Raw genomic sequence first — 26845 nt, 5'->3', positions numbered from 1 at the left:
GTGATCTGCGCCTAATCCCCATCTGATAGCAGCGATATAAACCAGAGCTCACAAAGGCGGTTTGAGAGGATTCCTACGTCTCCGGCGACTTGTTTTTCTGTTCGACTCATCACTCTTGCATCGTTCCCTCTCCACCATTTTTTTTTATCACTAGAACAGAGAGCTATTTAGTTACAGTGGCATGGGGGGAAACTAAATTGACTTGGAGACGCTTTTTAAGCATCTGCTGTGTGTCTCCCTGTGCATCTGACTCGCACCGTCTGCTTACTTTCTGTGTGCTGCTGTACAGTGAGCAGCACAGCACAGTGTCATTTTTCACCTGACAGACCTACTTCCTTCTACCTTCCACCCTCTGTTTGCTGTCCAGTCAGGAGAGGGTGATTTAGTTACATTGACAAGGAAACTCTAAACTAGCAGAGGGAGACACTTTTATGTCTCCGATGAATTTCTTTGTAAATGTTTCCCCTGCTTTTTTTCCCCTCATCAACAAGCTGCCCGGTTCATTGAACTATGATAGAAGACTTCATCATTATCATCATCATCGTTATATATTTTCACTTTCTCAAATCTATTTCAGATTTTAGTTGTAACAAGCCGGCCAAGTCTTTTCTGACATCTTAACAGAAGGATGGTTATTGGACGTGAAAACTTGAAAACTGACTAAAAATTCTCAAGCAACAAAACTTTCCATGCAGGTTTATACATAACTTGTACATAACGCAGCATGCGTTGGTTTACTTCAGGTACTCTGGCTTCCTCGCACCTTGTATGTTAGGTTAATTGTGGACTCTAAATTGACTGTGAGTGTGAGTTTGTCTCTGTATCGGCCCTGTGATCGACCTGTTCAGGCTGTGCCTCCTGGCTTGATGGCAGCTGGCATACATATATGCCCCACACTTTACGTCGAAAGACACAGGTCATAAACCTAAAAAAAAAAAAAATGGCATTGATAGAAATATGGAAATACAGTATTTCATGCATGCAGACACAGATAGAGAGGTTTGTGCAGTGTGTTTTGTTTATCGTATTGTTATCAGGATCACAAAAATCCAAATTTGACCAGTGGAGGTGGTCAACCTTAGAGGTGATCAACTCTCGATGTTGATCCAAAGCCAGACCTGGATCCAGAATAATTGTATCAATTCTTACTGTAGATATACAGTCTCACACCTCTATTGTTGTTAAATTATTAGTTTTTAAATCCGAAGAACTTCTGATCATTACTCCTCTGTGGAACTTATCCTGAAAGACATCCTGCCTTATTTGAAAAGCCACTTATGAGCCACTTATATTTCACTCGTCTTTTCTAAATATGACTCGACCCGAGTCTCACTCTTGAAATTTGAGTTGGGTTTGGATAATAAAAAGCCTGAGGGGAATTTACTGCTGGCTACTTTTGGGCTGAATCTCAATGCACCAGGCCACACACCGCCCACTCTGTCAGGATGCTTTAGCTGTGATGATCTATGTCTTCTTTATTTTCTTTCCCTACACTTACCCAATGAAATCGTGGGAGTAAAATCTCCACCACAATATACTGCAGCAAAGGTCAAATGAAAGTATCCTAGAACCAGACTGAGACCAACATTAAAGTAAATCCCCTGCAAATTGGACCATGCACCATCTCTAGTTTGGAAACATTACTGAAATAGGTAGTTTATTTTGTCTCAAATCTAGCATCTAAATCTATTCTCATCAATATATTCTACCATTAGTTTTTGTAAAATATCGGTATTCATTCAACTATAAAAAATTATGATGAAATGTGCGCAAGACTGGTGAAAAAAATAAATTGCTATTCTACAGACAGATCTAGTGCTAATTTGAATGAATTTGCTATACCAGAATTTGTATGTTGTGTATTCATTCCACTCCTCTTATGACACCCCCTCCGCCTCCTATCCAACAAAGTGAGCTCTAACCACCTACAGCCACTGAAAACACTAAATTAGCTTGGAGACACTTTCTCCCATGTCTGTCTCTCCTTGCTTTGCTGCCCATTAAATAGAGAAATGAGACGCTTGTACTGTACGTGTCATATACTTCACTGAATAGAATCAGACACGGTCACCCGCTCTCCTCGGTGGAAAACACCCTCAAAGCAATAAAATACGGCAAGATCCCAGGACAGGAAGCAAAAATGTTGAAGCTTTGAACTTCCAAACATAAGTGCTGTGCTTATATCTAATGCATTTCTATCACCGACTGCACTTTGATGTAACATTCTCTCTCCTCTCCTCCCTTCCCTCCATGTCATCTCTTAAGCAGCACTACAGCAGCAGCAGCAAGTTACCCTAAATTAGTTTTTTCTTTTTTTTTTTTTAGACTAAATCAAAGCATTTCCTATGTGTAGTGCATTTTCTCTTCCTGCTCTGTTGGCAATTTATCAGAGAGTGAGCCAGCGAACTCCATCACTCAATTCAACTACTCCAAAAAACAAACAGTAAAAAGCACAAATCCCCTTTTGTTTTCCCTTTTCAGCTGGAATATTTCCCCAGGTCTCTTTTCAACTTTCTCAATCTTTTCTCACCACTCTGTTTGGGATCCATTTGTGCGCCAGCCGGCTGCAGCAGTTTATCAGCGGGCCAAACTCTGCATGCACTTCTCCATTCTAGTTTAGGTTCTTTTCCTCTTGTCATAGACTCAGCTTACTGTTCCCAGTGCTCACTCACCCATCAGAGGGGAAAGGTTTGATTCCTGTTTGCCCTCCTTTCGGTCACCCTTTCTCTTTAGAACTTTCCCTTTTTATCTTTACATGTTCTCTTCTTGGAATGTGCCTTTATATTCTGCTTCCCTTTTGCTCCCCCTCCCCACCCCACCAGTTCATGTCTTTTTGCACTTTAAACCTCTTTCTCTCCTTCTCTTATCTTGTTTCTTGCACATGCTTTTGATGGCTTATGGATCCTCTTTTGCCTATCTATTTTTTTTATCCCCCCCCCCCATACATGTCCTCTCCATTACTTTGCTCTCTGTACCTATACCTCCTTATGTTCTCCATTTTCCTCTCTCACACTGTATCTGCATCAGCACTCTGGGAAAAAGTCTATTACCTTTCACTTCTGTAAAATTGGAGATACCACAATGTGAATTTATCTAAAGGGACAAGTAAAAAGTTACATTCAAAGTGCTGAAAAGGAAAACCATACTGAGGGCTCATTTTATTGGATTGTTATTTCTGATGTATTAATACATTATGCAGCATATTAAACTAGCTGCTTTTCAAGTTGGGGCCAATTTATACCAACTTAATGTGTGGACAACTCCATGCCTGGTTCCACTCCCATTACATAACATATACACACCCACACACCCTTTGGCAGCTCATTCTAGAGCAGAGGGTACACTTAATTATTGCATATCAAAGTGCAGGAAAAGGTTGTTGCATTACATTAGATTATCCTAATCCAAAACAGGTAGTTGAGGTCACTAAACTTATCAAATTTTGTGTTCTAAACCCAACTAGGGAGTGAGAGTGAAGCTTAAAAACACTGGTCTTGCACGGTACTCACAGGGGTCAACAAATTCATCGATGGCCCTCATAAGGGAATTGAACTTGCATCAGCAAAGCAAAACTTTATCTTGTTATGAAGCAGCATTGCTCTCGGTGATGGTTGGTGCATCATAAAGCGACACATATAACAAAGTGATATAATTCCCCTTTTGGATGAATAAAGTATTTTTTCATTTCACATTATGCATATCTCAGAGATACTGGAGATGTCAACAAAACATCAGTATTTGACACCCTGGGAATGAAAATGGGTTGCATAATTCTTTTTAGATAAACAATTCTTTACGCCTGAAGCTGATGCTTTTCCATATCTTTCTTACGACATAGAATTCTAATGTACAATAAGTTACTTTGTGTGCTGTTTCCTTTAATTTCTTTAGCTTTCTAAGCTGGTTTTTTTTATGCTTTCTTTTACCCCTCGTCTTTAAATGTTGTTTCACTGATGGCAAATGACTAATTAGATGCAGTTTTCAGTTGAAGTCATTTGTCATATCAGCAAGATCTCTAGCGCTCACATTACAACCAGTGCAAGTCTGCTGCTCACGTTTTGAGGTGCAGACTTGACCAACACACATTCAAGAGACATCATAATGAAATACATTTTTACAGGTCTGTTTGCTTTTTTTTTTTGCTGCACCAACTGGAGCAACAAATCCAACATAGATTTAAAGACAAAAAAAGAAGAACATTAGAAGTTATTGTCTTCCTTCTCAGGATTTATCCCTGCCATCTGTTCTCTGAGCCTGTACTGCACAGAGAAAGGGCCATTTAAATACGCTGCTCCCTTTGCATTGAATCAGTTTCAAAAACAGTTTGTAATTAAAGAAGACCATTTCACTCGTTTAATTCAGTGCCATAAATTCTAACTTTGGGGCAGATGTTTTAAGATGCTCATGTTTTGAATGATCATTTTTATCTTGGAATCTTACTGATACTGATGACCTGTAACATTTAACTTGCGATTTTGTGACGCATTCATGATTTCTGTTCCACTTTTGTAAAAACTTTATGATTTTGTTGTGCCTCTGTGCTTCACCTGTGATGCTGCTACTATCCTGGCCAGGATGCTCTTGCAAATGAGATCCTCTATCTCAAAGAGACTCTTCCAGTTAACAGGTTATTATAATAATAAACATTTATCGACAGAGACAATAATTATAAGAGTCAAATACATTTAAATTTACAGTTCAATATATAGCTGTTTCGAGGTCGAGCCTCAGTAGCACTCAATGGAAATCCTCTGCTAAAGCACATCTAAAATGTCATTCAAATGCTTTAGTTGATATAGCCATCCTGTTTTCCGCACAACCCCCCCCAGCCATTTCTGTCGTTTCCATCCCTCCCTCCTTTGCACTTTCTGCCCCTCTTTCATCACTCCTCTCTCCTTCGTCCCACTCCTGTACCTCGCTCTCTTTCCCTCCTCCCCGGAGGGAATGAGTAAGTGTATGGTTGAGTGGAGAAGAGAGGTGGGTCTTGCCCTCCCAAATTCTATTTCAGAAAAACTCGAGCTCAGAAAAGCATGTCTGCCATCAGAGAGCAAAAAGCTGGCCTGCTTTTACGGTTTCATAAGATGCGCAAGGGCGCACGCTGCACGGAGATAAATGTGAATCCCTAAACCAATAAGTACAGCAAAGGAAAACAGACGTCAAACGTTTTACCCACGCTCGCTCCCTTTAACCCTGATCCATGTGATGAAACAGAAGAGTCAGCGAGGAGTGTTCCCACGCCTATACATGATTTATATCAATGTAAAAACACACAGCGGTAAAAATTACATGTGCTCATCAACACACATGCACTCCCATAACCTTTTTTTTCCGCTTCGCTTCTTCTGGTGAGTTTTGTCTTTTCAGTCTCATAGGTACAAACACAAGCATGCACACACACACACACACACACACACACACACACACACACATACATACATAGCATGAGGGGCACGGCTGGCAGAAGGAGTATGAATTATACATCCGACCTGTCTCTATGCATTAGATAGAAAAAAAAGAGAGGTGGAGGTGGGAGAGAAAGAAAGAAACGGCACCGATGTTAGTAGGAGATAACGTGTTTCTGATACATAACATGTAACCTTGTGATGAAGAGGAGCAAAAAGAAAAGTCATAGTCGTATCAATAAACTACCCCTAACAGTATGGCCATAACACAGAAATCTTCCAATTGTTATGGGTCTGTGCAAGTTATGCAAAGGTCCACAGCTGGATGTAGAAATAGCTCCTAGCAACATCTTTCAGCTGCTGTGATGCTCATTGGTTCACAGTTCAAAGAGTTCTTTCCTCTGCAGATGGGGGGTTGGGAAGGAAGAGGAAATTTCCCGCACACACACACACACACACACACACACACACACACAAACTCACACAAGCCCGCACTTGACTGATATGAGCAGAATTTTTTATTTTTTTACTTCCCAAAAGCATCATCCCAGCCTTCAAATTTGCCTGCTTGTTGAAAAAAAAAATGGCAACAATTCAAAGCTGAAGTGCTTCAGGGATGATGGAGAGGAACCTCTGTTTCTGTTGGAGATGCAAACCAAATCGACTGCGCTGCAAATGCAAGGAGGACTTCCTGACTGTAACGCCTGTCAAAAGGAACTCCTCGTGTCTCTGAAGAGTCAGCTTCTAGCGAATAGAAATAAGTTCACGTATTTTCAGATTTTAAGCCGCCCAGTGTCTGTTGGCAGTTTTTCTGTGAAAATGGTTGGTTTTTCCATTTTTGTTTCCAAATTCAGTTTGTCTTTTGATTCTAGCTTTTAGTTCGGTTCACGTTTGCTTCATTAGTTTGCTTTCAGAGACGAGATGGCCTTTTATCAGCGTCTTGTTAAATTGCTTTGATCTTAACAGACAAAACCCGTTAATTTTTCATCACAGCCCTGATTTTCACAGTATGCAGTTTATAGAAGATTATAGTACTCTTTCCAAAAAGCACCATGCATGTTAGAACAAGTTTTTCTGTACAACAAATTAGTATTTCAACATACTTAAATGTTAATCTGTATTAATCTTCATGTTCCACATTCCTTCATGTGTTTAGTTTACTTTCAGCTTCCGATTTGCAGAGTAATGTATGCTTTTGAACATTTTTTGAACATGACTTTTCTCCCCATTTAAAAGTGGGTTCTGTTTGACACTGTGTCCTACGAGAGTTAATCTTTAATCTGGATTTTTCTTGTTTCTTTTTAATCTTTCCTTGTTTGTTTTAATGCTGTTATCACTGGCTGATAAAGGCAGATATAAACAGATAGGGCCTAAAGAGGTTTCATGGGAAACAAAGAAAACACTAATGGATTAATAAGTCAGTCACACGATAATGACGATAACAAAAACAAAAGTAGAGATTTGAATGTTAAGTTAGACATCTGTCCCCCACCCCAAGGTCTATACTCTGAAAACCAGACTTTCTAATACATCTGCTTGGCACAATTGTAGGTGCAGCTCATATCTGCAAGAAAAAGAGTGGCTGGTTTTCAACTCCTGAGTATTTAGAAATCCATAAAGAATCATCATGCTTTATTCTGTTCTCCTACAGTTATTATGCATGCTAGGCTGACAGTCAGTCCATATGCAAAAAAACAAAACAAAACACTGAGACAGTGAGAGTGCTCAAATTCATTAACGCACACTCACATTTGAATAATTTCTCTTTCTCACATTTTCACAGGGAAGCAAGAACTGTTACTGGGAATGGAAATGTTTTGAAAAAGGCTGAGTGTGCTCTTCATTCCACTCAGAAAAACTTTGAACGATAGTAGTGAAAAAAGTAGTCATCATTAGAGGTAAATTAGGGCTTATTATGAAAAGTGAAAAATGAAGACAGAAATGAAAAAGTGCAGAGTCATGGAGCCTATTTTAGTTGAGTACAAAAACCCTGCCTCCACTACACATGACTCTTCTTCCCCATCGCCACATCTATCTGCCGAGGGCAACTCAAAACTCACTGATGAGTAAGGCCCAGGGCTGAAAGCCAAGAAGGAAAGACCTGGCTAGGGACCGATTTCATCTGGAGCTGCCAGCAGCCATTTTATCTCAGAATTTTCCTGGTCGGTATATTCTGCTCAAAATGTGAGATTTCCAACTTCTCTGCAAGCAGATCATTTGAATGCAGACGGTGGCAGTTGGTGTCACAGCTGAGAGACGCAGCAAGACACAACAAGACCATCAGCAACCAGGAGGCTAGATTTTGAGAGAAGAGAGAGGCTCTGCTGAGAGTGATGCCACTTTCCCTCATTAGTGACTCAGTAAGTAGCTCCCCAGTTGCTTTGGAAAGAGTGAATTTAGGAGCAGATGACTGGTCACCGACACTGCTCGCAGGAATGCCAACAGCAGTCTTTGGGTTTATTATCCAGTCACCTTAAAGGCACTTAGAGTTAAAGTAAAGGTTAAACACGAGCTTCTTAATGATGGCTTCTGTCGTTTGAAAACTATTTCTAGAATTCAGGCAATTCATTTTCTAGAAAAATGCAATGAGTTTTATGCATGTCAACAAAAAAATCATAATTTTGGATGAGTTTATACACCAATTTATACACAGGTGTGACAGCACCTGTTCATGAAAGAAGCATTTTACAGTTCTTGGTCATATGCGACCAGAACCTCTCACATCAGCCACATTTAGCCAGGATTGAGTGACGCAGCAAGCAAGTTTCACCCAGCGGCCTAATGACATATAATGAAAATCACAGCTTCGCTTGGAAATGTATGTCTTTAGAAGCTCCTAATCATAAGTATAATTGTGGTACAAATGGAAGACTAATTAAAGAACAAAAAGAAAAATTATTCTACCTTACGGGCATGCGGTTGCTATGGAAACAAAGGCATCGCAATGATCTTAGGTTGCATTTCAAGAGCTTATTGTGAAACACTTGATATTTACACTGGAAACTCCGATCCGGGCTGGCAAATCACTCAGCCATGGTTTTACTTATGGATCTACAGGCAGACACATCTATCATAAAGTATAGCCATGTGGTTTAACTAGCTTGTACTTTTATTTTGTTATCATTTTAATAAATTGTTCCATTATGACAATGAGTCTAAATCATACTTAAGAGATATGACAGTTAGATTAAAAATTTACAATCACCCATCATGGACATGGACATTAATATCATGCAATGAAACATGCATAATCAATCGTAAACCAGCAAGAACTTGTAAGAAGTTTCAATGTATTATAGGGTTTCTGAAAATATCCAAAGTAAACATCTCTGCACATGTTAATACAACACCTCTATCTTCTCTTTGCAATTTCCACCTCAATCAGACTCCTCTGCTGTCGAGCTTAAGTCACTCCTGGTTTGATATTTGACTCATCTCAGCCATATTTGTAGAGATTGAGTCGATGTGTTGGGTTCTTGGCACTGATCCCACTTTTATGTTCATTCTAAAATCTTTACCATGCTCCATCTAGTGCATGATTAATTTCATGTGAATTGGGGAGCCTATCCCAGTCTGCAGGATAAGAGGCAGGATTCACCCTGAACAGGCTGCCAATCTTTTTGAAAGTGAGCCTCCCTAATGATTAAACTTCAAACTGGAACCATTTGTGTCCTACTAGAGGGCATTTACATCCTGGTAATTTAATTTGGAACACTTGTGCTAACTTGATGATCTGCTCCTCCTCCTAATTCCTCCATGCATTTCACTAGTTTCTGCAGAGTCTTATGGCTCACTAGGTCTATATCCTGGTAGGCAGGGCATTAGTTAATACAACTGAGGGCACTAGGCCAAAATCACAGATGCATTCATTCTGTGTGGAACATTGCATGTGCACAATTATATTTTCACAGTATCTGACACTATCCTGCAGTATTCACACCTCCTCCCATAGCTGAATAACTGACCAACAATTATGCAACCACAGCTGTTATGGTCTCCTCACACTTTTGTAAATTAACTTGTTATATTCACTTATTACAAATGCAGGGTTTGAAAATGCAAGATGATAAAAGAAATAGGTCAGCAGTTTTATTTTGCCTTCCCAGAGCTGTAGATGTGTAGATGGGAGGTTAAGGTTCACCATCACATCAGAGAGCATTCTGAAGGATCTTTTAGAAACAGAATCGTTGCCGACTTCCCATCAGCACCAGGCTGAGTAATCACTCACTGTCGGTTTCTTTTTCCTTCTCCCTCAGCTGAACACAAGAGCACACTCACATGCTCCGATCACCAACTCTAAAGCGCATATAAACTATCATTTGATCTCACATACACATTCATGCTTTGCTGCAAACAGTCCCATGCATGCATTAAACACTCACAAACATGATTTTCTGGACCATGTCTAATCTCCTCCCAACAGTCTTCCCACCTTGCTGATCAATAATTAATCAAATCTTCAATAATGTTCTCAATCAAACTTTCATGTGACATGATGACTGTGTTCGAGTGGTTTTAATAAAGGAGTGTGACTATAATGACTATAATGCGACAACTTTTAGAAGGTGCAGGGGTGAGCAGATATAACTGGATGAGTCAAAGGTTAGTAATTATGTGCACAGTAGTTAGTTATATGAGAACAGACAACAGTAAGAGAGTCTAACTATTCTGGGACTTCTCTGCTAATGGCTTTAATGAGCTCTCTGGAGTCATGGCTCTTAAAGACATAGAAATGCAGAGTCCCACAATGTGTGCAAACTAGGAAAATGAAGACATGGTATGTTGTAGATGTAGAAAACGATTAATGACATAGCTTTGTAGAAGGAAAATTCGTGGCTGGGTAGTTATAACGGACACAGTTGTACACATGTAAAAGCTAACACGGGTTCAACAACACAAACAGTAGCAAAAAAATACACACACGGGGTCATTCCTCAACATTATTCACCAGTTTGGCAGCCCCAAGGGAAACTGCAGTTTACAGCGGTCAACAATGCAGAAACTCTAGTCCTTGTGCTTGTTTTGTTTAGGGTTGACCCATTTTGGATTAACACCACATCAATAATGCTTTCCTCAGCAGACACACAGGCAAAAACATGCACCCGTTCGTTGAAGTCAGCGAGGGTGTTTGAAGTGTTTTGATCAAACAGAGAGTATGCAGCACCACTAGTGGATGCCACAGCCTATATTCCTCAGTGCATACAGAAACAGCAATACCCATCTCCTGTCAATCTTCTGTCACATGGTCTTCTCTTCATCCTCATCTCAGAGTCACTTTTTTTTTAATTCACCCCCCCCCCCCCTTTTTTTTTTTTTAATTTTTGATCCACAGCTTTTAAAGCATCTTTTTCTTGAAAAAGACACTGATCTTCATTAAGATATATGGCTGGCAGCTTTTTAAAAGAGACTTTTTTAAAATTAATTTGGACAAGTTGTGTTCTCATTCCATTTCATGACACATCGTTATCTCGAAAAAAAAGGGAAGCTCCTCAGAGCCACATTCCTTGTTAGGCAAATATAATTCACCACCGTGCATGAACTATAAATATATCCCTTCCTTCTTGTCTCTGACTTCACCTCATGTTTTGGATGATTAGTGTCACAACAAGCCACACGTCACCCACGTGTGTCCACGTATCAACGGTTGAGATAAGAAATGCAGACAGCCACAGCACGGGCTGATGTTTGACTTGTTCAGAGGCTCAAACCTCCTCTGTAAGGCAGCACGTGCTTCGAGTGCAACAGCTATGAAGGATGTCAACACAAAGCTCGGTGAAGAACAGAGCCCCCCTACAGGTCATCCAGTAATCAGAGATGAGAGTAGGTGGGAGAGGGGGGAGTAAAATGGGGGAAGCCGAGAGAAGAGGGGCCCTAGCAGTTGTCTCAGAACTACACAAGAGGCGCGGAAAATTCGCCAGCCTTTGATTAGGCTCCTCAAACTGATGTAAGGATTTTTACGCCAACACGCTCACACTAAAGCCCAACTAAGCTGCACCTGAACACCCACAGAAACTGCCCCCCAAAAATACAAAGACACATGTAGTATAGCTACACACAGTTAGCAGACTGGTGCACACACTCATATTAAGCCAAAATATGAAAAAGGGTAGACACAATAGGAGAAAATGAGCAATCTCCCTCTCATTTGTGACATAACACCTCTCTGGAGCTGTGCAAGTGAGCTAGAGGTGACGCCTCAAAGAATGAGGCAATCTCATCAGCAGAGAATCTCCACACTTTCTATTTCCATTAGAAGAAAAGAAGCGACTGCCAAAAGGAAAAAAATAAGATAATTTTCTTACTTCTCCATTTCCCTTTTCATTTTGCATACAGAGGCAGAGGGGAGAGAAGAAGAAACTTAATGGAGTGCTTTGATTCTCCCCTCATGAACCTCCATGAGAGAACATATTTAGGTGGGTAGAGGGGGGTGGGGTTACGGGGGAAAACAGGAAGGGAGCCAACAGCATGGAGGAGGTGACTCATCATGGTCCTTTCATCTTAGTCATTTCATTTTAGTCAACTATTACTGCTCGTTCTGCCTTTGACATCATGATCATATTCATCTCACGAGGACAGTCACTGCTTTTATCATCCCTACTCACATCAGTGTCATCAGTCTACTTATCTACTTTGCCAACATGATAATAATCATCAAACTTGCACAATCAGTATGATTCATCAATATCATCTCCATTAGCAGCAGTGTAGTCATTAGTGACCCATGAAAAATCAGGCTTTTTTCTTTCCTATTTTTAGCCCCCTTTTCTCCTCCTCACCACCATTATTACCATCATGAACTTCACTGTAAACCTCATTATATCGTGACATCCTTTTCACCTCTATATCCGCATTGCCAACATATCAAGCACTTTCATAATGATTGCCCTCAGTGCCATCTTTACTCTCAATGCCACCTCCATGTAAAAACCCCACCAGGACTACCTTCACAATAGGAGTTCAATAACTGCAAAAATTAGTATCGTCGCTATCAGCTTCTACGTCACCATCCCTTCTGTTTTTTTTCTTTTATAAATCTTTTTTTTTTGTTTTTGATACTTTAATTATCATTTTAACTTTGTCAACCGCTTTTTTTTTTTTTTTTATAATTTCCAATTAATCAGCATAACTGTTATCAACATCATACCGGTACGATCACTATGATCACAGATGTCCGAGTTTCATTATCGCCAGTTTCACCATAGCTGATGTCAGATACTTTGCCAAAATCTTACCATCACCATCATACCATGTCAATCATTGTTATCGCCCTTATCATTTTCATTACTTTAACGACTCATCACGACGCCTTTTTAAATGATAACAGCTCCGTCTGTCTCGTCACCAGGACCATCAGACTCATTATAGTCGTAGAAATGAAATTGCCACGATCGATATCACCATTTTGTTGATGCTACCTCCAAGATAGCCATGATAAAATCTGGCACCATTATATAAAAATAAGATAATTTTCTAAAAATCATTTCCATTACAATCCTCGCCCCATCTCCCCACATCTCTATCATCATCATTTGTAGAGAATCCTTATCTTAATCATCATTATCTTCATCATTTCAGTGGCATCAAAGTTGTCTCTACATGTGTTATTGTAATCGGCATCAGCTTTCACTGTCATCATCGGGCCATTCTAATTAGTTTCCCATTTTTCTTTTTGTAATTGTATAATTCTATCAACAACTTCTTATATATGCTGCTGCACGTCCTCAGTAAAATGTAAAAAAACAACAAGCCAATCCCATACATTTTTTGCACAGACACGGTTGCACTGCTGATTGGTTTTATATACTTGTTATAAAATATATGCAAAAACAGACTTATTTTACATGCTTTTCAATATAGAAATGTATATTATGATCCATTTGATATTTCTGCATCACACTGTTTGTGTTTATAAATGTCAAATAATCATTTCTTACCCGGCTAACTTATTCCCTCCTCTTCCGTCTGCTTACAGCTACCTGTTTACATCAAATGAAAACATCAAGCACGGCCATCATCATCCCCCTAATTTCCTTCTTCACAGTTTTAATGACTACCATTAGCTCCCCTGCTGTTTTCATTATCCTTATCGTCATCTTCATAAATATAATTACCACCGCGGTTGTGATCAACACCGATTTCATTTATGTAAATAAATACGAGACGGAATCTTAGGTTTGCATTCCGAGGATTTTGAGCAAGACGCACAGGTTTGACAGACTGATGGAGAAACCACTGGCTGGTTTGGAAACTTGCACTTTAGAAGCAGAGATTCTTCAAACAGCATTGCGAATCAAACTTGGGGGAAAATAAACTGACAACTAAGAACAAACGCCAGGTACAACTGAGATTTAGAGAGGATCGGAAAATAGTTGTTCTTACATGGTTTTGAGATCCTCCCTTCAAACTTCAGGAGGCCAAAAAAAAAAACTTTGGAAGAGGTCTTTTGTCCCAGAGGCTGTCCGCATCCTAGACAACATTTGATGAAGTATTACAACTCTATTATAGTGAATAGATGTGTGCCGGTCCTGGATGTTTAATCTATGAGCTGTAGACTTTTAATTTATATGTTTACTGTTTCTGTGCTGAAAGTGAAGACTAATGTCCGCCCTGGATCGGACACTGATGACAGACGTTATCATTAAAATCTCTTCATCCGTATGTTCATCATCACTCGTGCCATCAGCATCACCTTCATCATATCAGAATGATCAATTTCACCACCACCTGCCCTCTTCATCTCTGTCTTGAGGCGCATCAGGTAAGCGGATGGTTTTCTAATATGAAGCCTGCCGAAAGCCTTGCTTTACATTAGCTCAGGATTAGACCTAAGGTGGGGATTATTTTTGGAGGTTGGAAGGAATATTGCTTCTGAGGAAAACAAACAAACAAACAAAAAAAAACTGTGCAGCCACTAAACCAGACGGTGGCAGTCGGAGGGACACCTCGGAGAGTCGTAAAGGAATGAGAGGGCTGAGTTGGCAGCCTCAGCAGCACCAAGCAGAATTCAGCAGTAGCAGCAAAATTATGGAAGTGTTACAACATCTGTTGGTTCTGCCTTACTATGTCCAATTAGCATGCTGTAAAATGAGGGGTTTGTTTATACTGCCTCCATTCTGGATGGAACGAAGGTGCCGGGCGTCTGCAGCTGGCTGGGAAATAGCCGCTCTTCTCTGTGTCTTTTCTGATGGATTACAAAGCAAATGACTCACTCCTTTTGTTTGACTTTTCATTTCGACAGTTCAAAATCTGCTGGGAATATTTTTGGATGAAGATGAAAAACTGGTCTTCATTATTGCGCCAACACATGCTCACACTCTCAGAAACACGGGCCAACTATCTTCTGATGACATTGTCTTGCCTGACAAGGACAAAATAAGCCCATTTTTCCATAAATACATGGTCCAAACAGTGTGAGGATGAAGGTGCTTGCTGAGCTGTTAAATTAAAAAAAAAAAAAAAAAAAAAAAAAGGTTAGTTGGTTTTCAGTGTGAAAGTTGTCCTGGTTGGCTTTTGAAGTTTAGTCTCCCCCTGCAATGATGCCAAGTGGAAAACAGAGAGGGGTTGTCTTTCCATCTTTCGAACATCTTCTGTTTGTCTGTTTTAAATGCCAACCCTCTCATCTTAAAAACTAAGTGCACCCGAGGGCGTCTTTAACTCTGGATGAAGAGGCATGCTAAAGGCCAGTGCTTCCCCTGTAATACCACCTCCTTAACACTCGCTGACACCTTCCACGGGCTTAAGGCTACTTTTTCTCCAACATCACTGTTGCATTTTTGTTTTTGACATATGCACACGTTTTTTTTTTCCATAATCACTTTCACTACCACAGATTACCACGTTTTTCCTTCTTTTTTCCCCCCACCCAACCACACTATTTCATAATTTGCGTCGCTTTGACTCTCTTTTCTCCACTACACACTCTCCTTTTACTTCTTTATAAAAATTTTTTTAAATGAAGTGGTCTTTTCCTGATTTTACTCAACTATCTTTCCTTCTTCACACTCATACCCAAAAGACCCCTAATCCTTCAGATAAATCCATACTTCTTTACATTTTGTCCTTTGTGGTCAGTCAAAGACGTGCCCAGGCAGCAGTGTACGTCTTATCAGTCTCCAACTGCTTTATATGAAAACGACGCTGCAGGCGTACCATTAGAATATCAGGCAGACAGAACTGAAGGAATACTATTCTTTTGCTCGGCTAACACAATCAGCCCAACCAGCCGGGACCTGAGGAAAAATATTAGAGAGGAGCAGAAACAAGGATCGAGCAGGAATGACAATGCCTATTGTTTGCAGTGCACTGAGTGCAGTTTGACATCTTTCATATTCTGGGCTAGTATCTCCCCATAATTCTTTCATCCCTTCTCTTGGCCTTTCTTCTTAAGACCTATCGCTCTCTTGCTTTCTTTCTCCTGGCTCAAACAGTTTCCCTCTCTCTTCATTAAAACAACAACTCCTGGGATCTCCCCAGGTTGTTTCGGAGTGCTTACATCATCATCACCATCACTGGCATAGCTATTATCAGAAAAACCTAATTAGTGGAAGATAGCAGTAGAAGCAGCAGCACAATATCCTTACTCATTCTTTCAACCTGCTGCACTGCATGAACAATCAAGTGTGTGTGTGTGTGTGTGTGTGTGTGGGGGGGGGTTAAGTAAACATTTCATATTGCATTACTGATTCCACGCCATGCAGCTGACATGCTAAACAGATCATTCCACTCCTATGGGCAGATCAAATGATGTTGATATTTTCCAGCAGGCGCAGACACTCTCAGGGAAGCACTGAACATCAGAATAAAAAAAGGCATCTTCCTGTGAAAATGCATTGGAAAGGTCTGATTTCAATTGCCCTGGGGAGAGATATCTTTCCGCCAAACCTACTTTGAAAAAGAGATCATTTCTAAGTCAAGGATTATCATTCTAAGCCACTACCTTAATAACAGGAAGAATCAAATCCCTAATCCTAAAGTGAGGAGAAGATCGCACCAACACCACCACCCAGAAAGAAGAAAACCATGTAGGAGGAGATATTTCCAAATTGATTATTCATTTTCAGTTCGGATTGTCAAATGCACCCACAGCAGATTGTAAACACTTGGGCAACAAAGAGGTGAAACTGATAGTAACTGAAAAGAAAACCCTAGTAAAAGGTAGAGAAATGAATAAGGCTGGCACTTTTACCAATTTGACATCTTTTTAACTCTTTGCTTCCCGGCGAACAGTTTGACTCGTCCCAGCAGGAAAAGCACAGGTGTGATTAATCACATTCATTTTGCTGTTCAGTGATTGAGGGTGCGCACTGAACCTGGCTCTGGAACACCTGAACGAATGCTTCTGTCGTCAACGTGATCAGCCACACCTGTGTTTATCAGGGCAATATACTGACAGATGAGCGGAGGATAGATGCATATGGTTCTCATATTAGACATTTAAACCTAGATAGCACTGGCAGAATGAAAGCAAAACATCAAAAGATTGATGAGGGCACTCTCAGGTTGAAGAGACAATATCACACATGCAGTAATTGACTGTCCAAAGTACAACAGAGAGACGAGCAAAGAAGAACCGATGCAAAAAAAAAAGTATTGAAACCCTGATGATGAACTTATGAAGTGGTTTGAATATTGGTGTTTTCTTTGAGTTTTTAAGACAGCCTGGCTTACTAGATGGATAGATGTAGCAGCTGCCAAGTACCAAGAAGTAGAAAACAAGATTCTGATTTGAAGGGCAGTAAACAATGTTTTTCATGACTCTTGTTGGCGATGTCGACCGAGGTTTGCAAACCTTAACAGGCTTTTGCGCCTGGCTGACTGACGGGAAACATGGCCCCAACGAGAGAACAGTCAACTGAAACAATGGCAAGGATTAAAAACCTCCTTCAAGAGGGTCGTTCAACATGGCGCCACAAGATATGTTGGCGGTTTCCTGTTAGCTGTGCCTGGACTTTTTACAAACAAAATGAAGAGGTTGCAAAAGAGAAACGTATAGATCAAGAAAGATATCAAATTGTCACAACAGAAAACTCAAAGGCAATGTGCCTTAAAAAAAAAATGTTTGGGTTAGTTTCACAAAAGCAATAGAATACAAATTGGCAAAAAGAAAGAGATGTCAATGTCTGTGACCAAACTTGAATTTTTGGGATTTACATCCAGAACAGCCAAACACCATGAACTGTAGTTGATTGGATGGAAGTGATATTCAGAGAGGACTCTACATTGGGCAGGGAGATTATGCTGGAACTTTGTTTGGAAATTTAGAAATGTAGAGCACCATAAACTCGTCGTGTGGTAAACCAAAAAGTAGTGCACACAAGCTGTCCTGAAACAGCAGAAGCAGTTTGGAGCTAGGAGCTGAGCGAGCATGCTAACGCTAGGTACTGCTGGCTGGTGCTAATGTTTACAGCTCATTTAGGGTCGTTTTCCTACCCGGGTAGAATGTCTGGAGAGCAAATAATATTCCTCAGACTCTGAACCACAAAGTGCTTAGTCTCTTCTTTCTGAGAGGCAGAACTTGAGAAATCACGAGTCTTGTATGTACTGGAACCATACTTGAAGCTTAAGTTGTGCGGTCTAAACAGTATGCATGTTATGGATATGTTGTAATGCATCTCGCTTCATAAATATTCACATGCACCCAACAACAAATTCTGATAAGGTTTATTACCAGTGTTGAGGAGAGAAATGTTTATATAGTATACGGTATATTAATATAGTGTGTACATATCATGTAGGACAATAGGCTATAGAGTGGCTGATTTTTCTTTAGATTTTCTTTACAAAGACAGAATGTTTAGCTGTTAAATAAAAAGTCTTGTGTCACATCTGGGTTTTTTGTGTACAAAATAGCTGAATGAACATCCTCAAACAGTGGTAAACCTATCATATTTTAATTTTTTTTTGCAAACAGGGGTTGCAAATCACTGATGGATTAGCAAACTTTCTGACACTTACATTTGAGCCTACCTGACCTCAGAAATCCGTTAACACGAAACGACTTACATACTGTACCTGTGAAACTAATGACATTACCCTGAGCCTCATCTGCACTAAACACTCGTGTTAGAGTTATGATTGTCACTGTACGTATGCTTTGTCAATTTCAAAACAGCCTGCGTGAAGGAATCCCTCAGTTAAAAGGTCCCTGCATGGCGTGTGTTTTATCATAAATGCTAAAATGCCTTTTTATTGATAAATGTGCGTGTCAGATCTACACTCAGGTGCTTTGTCATTACTCTGTGCATAATTATGGAAATGCAGAAGAGTTATTTGTAACACTTTGATGATCATGTCAATAACACATTAAAATCACATTAAAAAGGCATAAAGCATGTATACGACTTTATAAAACTAATCACACATGACATCTTGTGACAACAAGGTTTATGAAGTATTGTAAGTGGGGGACACAACATGTTAAAGCTTTTTTATTCATGTTTTACACCTTCGCCTCAAAGCAATTAAACAGTATTTAATTCCTATATACCAAATTATGTTAGTCACAATTATAAACATTTATGGAGCTTTATCATTCTTATAAACGTGTTAAAATGCACCATACTGTAGACAAAACCCTCATCGAAAGTGTTACCAGATCTGGTTTCAGTTACAAAATATCATCCATATTATCAAAAATCACACAACTTACTGCTCAGATAGTGCATTTCAAATCAGTAGGCACGCTTTTCCTCGCTAATGCCCCTACATATTTAAATGACCTCCTCCTGCCAATCACTGCATTGACTGCGCTGATGACTAAGATCCGGCAGACTAGATCTTGTTATGTAACCATGTCTCTCCTGCTGAGCTGGGAGAAATCATTTGTGAGGTAGGAGCCTCAACTTTAATTACTCTAAGCGTCATTTCAGCTTGAGCTGAGAGGATATGGATCCTGCAACTCTTAACACTCGTGTCTCTCAGCGTAAACCATAGCACCGCTGTCATCTTAGGCAAATACCTACACAGTCGAGGGCATTAAATGTCACGTGGGTCATGGCAAGAGCATGTAACCTGATGTAGCTCTGCTTTCTGTATGGAACGAGGTTGCCTGAGGCTATGTGGACGGAGCAGAGTCACGTGCAAGTTAAACATGAAACCCACAATGCAAGTGCACAAGCGCGGGAGGGGCGGAAAGGGAGGGAAAGGAGTCGTGAAACAAGACAGCGGAGATGAGAGCGAATGTAAAATTAAAGCTTGATAGGGAGACATAAAGATAGAGGAGACGAAAATGGAGAGAAAAAGAGGTGGATTGAGTGGTGGTGGCAGTAGAAGATGGATTTAACCCAAGGGCAGGCTTGAGTCTGACAAACTGTCAGTAACTGAGCAGGGGGAAACTAGAAGTCTTCATGTAAATAGGATGCAAATCTTTGTGTTTTGTGCTATCTATATGCGTGTGGTATGGTTGAGGAAGCGAGCACACATATCACCAGGAGAGCTGCAGGGGACACCACAAAAAACACAGTCAGTGTGGGAGTTTACGTGCAAGGACAAAATGCCAGTCTGGACAGCGTGTCAGAGACGTGTGCGCACGCAGCCGTGCATTTGCTGGAAACTTTCTGCGTGCAGCGTGAGAGTGCTCTGTGCATGTAACACTTCTCCCTCAAAGGCTGCGTGGGTGCATGTTTTTTTCCGTTAGTTTTTTTTTGTTTTGTTTGCGTGTACGTGTGTGTGTCTGTAAGGAGATAGATTCTGTCCCATAGAATGAGAGTGTCGTCAACCATCAGCGCTTCCCTCTGACATGGAGTTCCTCAAAGACACGAAGATGAAGAGAGAGAAGAGAGGAGGAACAAAGAAGAAAAGGAAAAGAAAGTCTTTTGAAGGATAAACCGTGGGATTAGATAAGGTGCTCCTTCTGGACCATTCAGCCTGTGTATTTGTGTGTTTGAGAGTGAGTGTGTGGATGAGAGCCTATTGCTCTGAGCACATTAGCTGCTCGGGGTGAACAAAGCCCCTCACCTGCAAGCTTTATAATACAGGCCTGGGAGCTAGAGAGGGGCTCAGCGTTTGTGTGTGTCAGCCAGCTAGAGGAAAAAGGAAAGGTTTTTTTTTTTTTCTAAAAAGGGAACCAATCTGGGTGTGTGCATATGAAGGTGTGCGTGTGTGCCCCAAATCCAGCTTCCACAGACTCTGTGTATGTGTGTGTGTGTGTGTGCAACAACAAGTAAAAAGGAAAAGTGGGTCCTGAACAACCTTGTATTCAATGGACAGTCATTTTGGTTGCATGAGATTGTGCAAGTGTGTGTGACCTAAATCTGTCTGCCACTGGTGTGCACTATAAGTGCTTACATGTATGTGTTCCACATTTCTTCCTGCCTGTATGTCGCCATAAATCCCCCTTTTTGGGGTCTAGGAGATTTCAAGATCCTTTCTCTAACGTTGCAGCATTGTTGTGATAATGTTATGTTAATAACGTTATGGTACTTTGTTACTGTGCAGCACCGCGTATCTCATCACAACAGGGGGATGGACAACACCGAGTGTGTGGGTGCACGCGCTCACTGCTCCCCGCCGTGACCAAAAGTGGCCGGAGCTGTTTGAATTGGATTATCTCATGCATTTTCTATTATCCAGCGAGACCTTGAAAGAGATAGGCCTGCTAAGAGTCAGAACCCTGGATATATAGGGTTTGGCCAATTTGTAATATGCCTCATCCCCCAAGAAGGAACATTTCTTTTTCCTTTTTTTTTTCTTTTTCTACATTTCATTTAATTTATATTGACTGATCCAGGTTAATCTCGTTTATAATCAAGGTGCTCCTTAACTGAGCTGACTGATACGCTGGCAGCACAATCAATTAGCAGGTTTAAAAAGAGTCAAAAGATTTTAGAGCTGATGGTGATTAATGTCAGAAAAGCTCTCAGGAGGAAAGTAGGGCAAGAAAGACTTAAGTAAACAAAGAGGAAGTGGACATGCACTTGAAACATCACCAGCACTTGGTGAAGAAAATATAAGAGTTATACTGTAGGTCACTGAGACAAGATGGGGTCAAACAGAAACAATGTGGTGTTCAGAATTCACAAATGTTTCTGAATTAGCTCTATAAAAGGTCTATTTTTCCTGTGTAACAACTGTACTTTCTTAAGGACATACTGCGGGCAAATTGTCGGGGAAATACTGCCTTGCATTAATCACAAAGTGCTAAATTAAACGTACCTTGCACTTTGTGAGATATAAACACATTTCTCGGTTAGAGGGACGTTAAATTACAGCTAAATGGACGGCAGTGTTAAAGCAGGGTTAGAAGTTACCTTTGTTGTGCAATTCAGAGGGATAGAGCCGCAAACGTTGAGGAGTAATGGACAACCACTTGTGCAACAACTGCCTCAGAGCAGCAACTATCTGCACAACTAGATGCACATAAATAATTGTGAGAAAAAAGAAAAGTGCTAAATAAATTAGACAGGAAGCGCATGGATGACAGCTGGCAACAGTCTCGCCAACTACATGAGTGCAGCAGAAACAAGACACAACAAATGATCACCTTCACAGTTGATATTTCTAAGATATTTGCAGACAGATCCCTTATTACAAACAGTATTACAGTAGATTTATAATGTTAGCATTCGATTCTCCTCGATCTCCTAAAAGGAATGTCTGGCTGCTTAGCTGCTACACGGTTAACATCACCTGCCGGTCGCTAACTTTAACCCACATTCAGCTGACATGTTTTCTACCACTCGTTAACCGATACCAGACCAGACCTTTACTGATATCAAAGCTTAAGCTTGGCAGATGAGATGAGCTTTACAGCACACAGGTGTGAAACTTGTACTCCTCTCTTTGGGAATGCAGACATTTCAAGCTGATCTATATGAAAACCTTAGTGATTATCAGTTCAACAAGTCAGTGCTTGTGACCTTCTACACGGTGACACCTTCGAGCCGCTTTGGTGTGCGCAAACTTTTGATGAACACGGAAAGTGACAACACACAATAGGAGCTGTGTGCTTGATGTTGTGTGATCAATTAATACACACAGCTGCTCCTTTTCACAGCAGTTTCAGTCATTGCACAGCTTCAAACAATTGCTCTGGTTTGGAAATGACGCATCGCTTTTACACTGGGTCTCTGAGCTTCTCATTAGTATGTGGAGGTTAAATCATCAACCAGTAGGGATAGCTACAAATGTGACTTATTTGTGGTGCATATTATATGTGTAAGGTATCAGGAGGAGGTGTACTTTTTCTGCAAAATAAGTGAGATTCTGTAATTATATTTATGTCCATTATAAGATCGATTAAAGGATTTTCACCTGTGATGGAGTAACTTTGAATTAATTTCATGTAGTTCAATGTATTTGGAGGATTTTCTTTTTTTTACACCTTCTTCTTGCTAGTATGTTTGTGCGAATCTTGGGAGCTTCTTCACCTGTTTGATCACATGTTTATCTGCCTGTTTTCTTGTCCCTTGTTACAGTGAGTACAATCTTACTGTTACCGAGCAGAACTTTGCCAAGAAAACCCAGCACTTCCTCAGAGTTGGGGATGAAAATCAGGACTAAACATCAGTGGATGGCCCTCACAACTGCGCCATGATGGACATGCGTGTGTGTGTGTGTGTGTGTGTGTGTGTGTGCAGAAAAAGGCACAGCAGGAGCAGTGACGGTGCCAGGGTCTAACAGGGGGAATGAACCTCGGCACGGCTCCGGAGCCCTGACTCACACAGCCCTAGCAACAATGCATTTTTGATGTACCCCATTTCTGCTTCAACTTCTCTGTATGTCCCTGGTGGAATAACAGCGCCCCCAGCAACCTTCCATATAACTTAAATTTACCCTGTGACATTTTTTTCAATGTGTAGGTGTTTGTATATGTGTGTGTGTGTGTCTGTATGTCTGGTGAGAAAGAAGGAGCTCAGAGAGACGAACAGAAAGAGACTTCGAGAAAGGGAGAAAATGTTCCCCCTTGCCTCCTAAATATTTGAGCAGCCTTCTGTGGAACAGTGATGCAGTCAGAGACGGGCCCGTTAGCTCTGTGTGTGTGTTTGGGTGATGCGGGGAGTGTCAAGGCCGTTAGGTCTGGACTAATTCAGCCGTGAGCGGGTGAGAGGGAGCACTTTCACTGTTTATTTATCTACCTGGGAGAGAAAAGAAGACAAAGAAGAGGAGGAAGAGGAGAGAGAGAGAGGAAGAAGAGGTAGGAGAAAGGGAGAGAAAGAGGCTGGCCAGGTTGTCACAAACCATTAGACAGACGGACCCAGTGTGCTCTCCCCCATGCCAATGAGAGACCCAGCTAAAGACGAGCGTTTGTATGTTTTGTGTGCGTAATTGCGTGTTCATGAGTGTGCAGGCCCGGAAACCAGCTGGGAAAAAAAAGGTAAAGGCTTTGTGTTTGGATGAGAGAGAGTGAGAGAGAGAGAGAGAGTGACAGTGTGAAAGAGAAGGAGTAAATCTCTAGACATTGATGAGAAGGGGAGGCAGATGCCCCACATTGTTTAAGACAAAAGGAGCTCCCTGTGCCACATAATAAAACATCCAGTGCGTATACATTTGCCCTCTGTGTGTGTGTGTGTGTTGCTTGCTCATTGTAAAAAAAAAACCCTGTTAACATCACATTTTCAGCCAAAACTACTAATAGAAAATAGATGAATCCAATATAAACAAAGTGTAGTTAGACAGCAAATTGAAAACCAGTAGAACTGTGTAGTTCCTTCAAGATTTCATGTCTCAGTCCAACACTGATATGGTTTGTTTTGAGGGGCATGCATGGCAGGCAGGTAACCTAAATAAACAATGACTGTCAAACACACACACACACACACACACACACACACACACACACACACACCTCGAGGCCAAACTCATACAAAAACTCACTTGGGATTGGAGCTGTTCCAGTAAACAGCATGTCTGTCAAATATGATCTTCTCCTCTGCCCACACGGACACCCAGGACAGGATGCTGAGAACCACCACCTCCATCACACACCTCTGTCCGAGCTGGCACAACATCATAGACATCCAGGGGTGAGCCTCTCTTTCTAATTGGGATCAGCCTCTCACTGCGTTGCTGCTGCTGCAGGAATCCTCTCTAGATCATTAATGTCCGTCTGAGCGTCTTTAGACAAATCGGGTCGGCGGTTCATGGATCGTTAACTGGCTTGATGAGAGTTCCTATAACCCCACGGGTGTTTCAAGTCATTCTGAATGTTGGAAATTCACTTTCAAACTTCTTCGTTCTTAGACAGAGGAGCAAAATTTACATGTTATTTACAAACTCGTCGTCGGCTGGATGCTACGAGTGCGTCTCTTCTGCAAGGTCCTAAACTTTTCTCCCATTACGCGCAGCCGGAGCTATGGATGCGCCACCTGGTTCAAAACCTGCAAAATATCTTCTGATCACAATCCAGAATTCATCCGATGTCTCGTGATTTTAGCGGCGATAACGTTGCTCATCTGCAGACATAAAGATCAAATCGGCAGTCATATCTGTTTACCCAGATTTCTATAAAGCCTGGCGCACGTTTGGTTCCGCTCCTTTCACGGTGAAAATCTCCTCATTTGACCCTTAATCTTATCACACTTGCAGAAAATACGCATCCCCGTAAACGAACGCGCTTCTCTCCCTTATTTTCAGCCCAAACTCAAAACACAAGAATAGCTGCGAGACGCGAGCATCCCTCTCAGACAGCCACAATCTCCTACAGCATCTCAACTTGGTGATCCCTCCGCTGCCACTGGCTCCAGTCCAACGTGACTCGGGTGGCTGTGCGCCTTCACTTTCTGTGCGTCACGCTGACACCAGGTGCAGCCGAGGAGCCGTCGATGATCACAGCTTTAATCCCAACATGCTCCCATGCAACCTCCACCTATGGCGGCAACATCACTCACTGGCACCCTGATTCGGTGTAAGTAAACCCCCCTTTCCCTCCCTTCTCTATCCATCCCGAGCTCGCTTTTCATTCAGTGCGGGCGGGGCCTGTAGCCGCGCAGTGCCGCGCTCCCTCAGGGGACTCGGGGCCCGGTCAACTCACAGCGCCCTGGCGATACACACCAGCGGATGTACAGAAGTCATTTAAACACTCATTAAAAGTTAACCATCTTTAAAATGTGACATAATTAGGCATTCTGCTGCAAATAAGTGTCATTATCCCCAAGAGAGAGCGACTAGATTGTCACTTATCTTTGTCATTGTCACCACTTCAACCATTTGTTTGATGGAAGGCTGTTTATTTGTATCTCATCTGGGAATGTAGAGCGCCCAGGACGTTCACTATATGTTTGAAAGCTGCTACTTGATGGATGGGCTCGGAGAGGGGGGGGGGGCGGCTGATGGAACGCTCGAACAATGGAGCCATTTTCCATCAGTGTCCATTAATGCCAAATGGCAAGCGGAGGCAGCGCCAAATCTAAAACCTATGAGCCATGAACCTCCAGACAGCTCTGTGTGACAGAGCGCTGCCACCGCTGGTGCAGATGTTCTGCGGTGGTGAGCAGAGACTCCGGCGTGCAAACACATCTTATGTTTTTAGTCTGAGCCTCTTGGGAGGTAGACACAGCTAGAACTGCATCGATGCGCGCTGCTCTCACAAAGTGCTCCTTGCTTTTTCTAACTCGTGTCGATAGGCTGCCCTGTGCAGAACGAGCCCCAGTGATGGTCAATCCACTCTCAGCGAGATGAGAATTGATTCAAGGAAATTGTTTGCAACAAGTAAATCTACATAGGGAGGGTAATTACCCTGTTAACAAAACGAGGGGAGAAAAGCACAAACCAAAGACTTACAAGCAAGCCAGACTTTCCTCCCGCCAAATAAAACCAAATGACTCCCTGCACTCCCAAAGCTGAGCTGAGCCTTTCTGCAGCTCCATCTTTTACATTTTAGTGCGCCTCTCAGTTGGATCCTTTATGCAAAATGGCCTACTTTTCCTCTGCCTGCAAAGTAATGCCTATAATTTGGGCTTTGCAAATTCAGGCGGGGAGAGAACCCATGCACCCCCATAACCCAAATACAGCTGCATGTTGTCCGCCTCTGTGGATGAATTATTCAACATCTGTCTGAGCCGTGCATACGTAAACAGGTGGATAGTCTCCTGATGGCTTTTTTTTTTAAGGGGAGCCACTTTAGACTAAAGAAATCTCTCAACTCCATGTCATACTTTCTCTTCTGTGTCACTGAAAATGAGCCTAAATCTTATGTAAGTCACATAGACTAAACAGTATACTGGGCTGATTCAGATAGCTTAAAAGGATCTTGAGTGTTCTTAAATCTAAGGGAATGTGGAAAGCAGAGTCAGCATATTGATACACAACCCCTTAAAGGGATTTTAAGAATTCAAATTTATCGCCGACTGAGTCTGTGAATGCGTTGTTGTCCAACTGTGTACAAGAGGGTCATAAATCAGACACAGTAATAATCCTCAGAACCTAAAACAATAGCAGATGGATCCTTTTTTTTTAAATTTTCAAACTGTTGACAAACAAAGCGTTCATTTAGCCAGACTTCTTAT

General features: G+C 41.4%; 1 protein-coding gene across 1 annotated transcript in view; it reads right to left on the bottom strand.

The window, feature by feature from the left end:
• Positions 1-24691, bottom strand: part of efna2a (ephrin-A2a) — a 76928-nt gene extending 52237 nt beyond the window's left edge. The window contains exon 1 of the mRNA XM_075448472.1: positions 24216-24691. Within this exon, the coding sequence (XP_075304587.1) occupies positions 24216-24358 (143 nt within the window). The 5' untranslated portion in view covers positions 24359-24691. The remainder of the gene's footprint in view (positions 1-24215) is intronic.
• Between the last annotated feature and the right edge of the window lie 2154 nt (positions 24692-26845).

Source organism: Odontesthes bonariensis, chromosome 17 (assembly GCF_027942865.1).
Source record: "Odontesthes bonariensis isolate fOdoBon6 chromosome 17, fOdoBon6.hap1, whole genome shotgun sequence".
NCBI lineage: Eukaryota > Metazoa > Chordata > Actinopteri > Atheriniformes > Atherinopsidae > Odontesthes > Odontesthes bonariensis.
The sequence above is the reverse complement of the archived record's forward strand: the minus strand, read 5'-3'. Positions and strand labels throughout refer to the sequence as shown.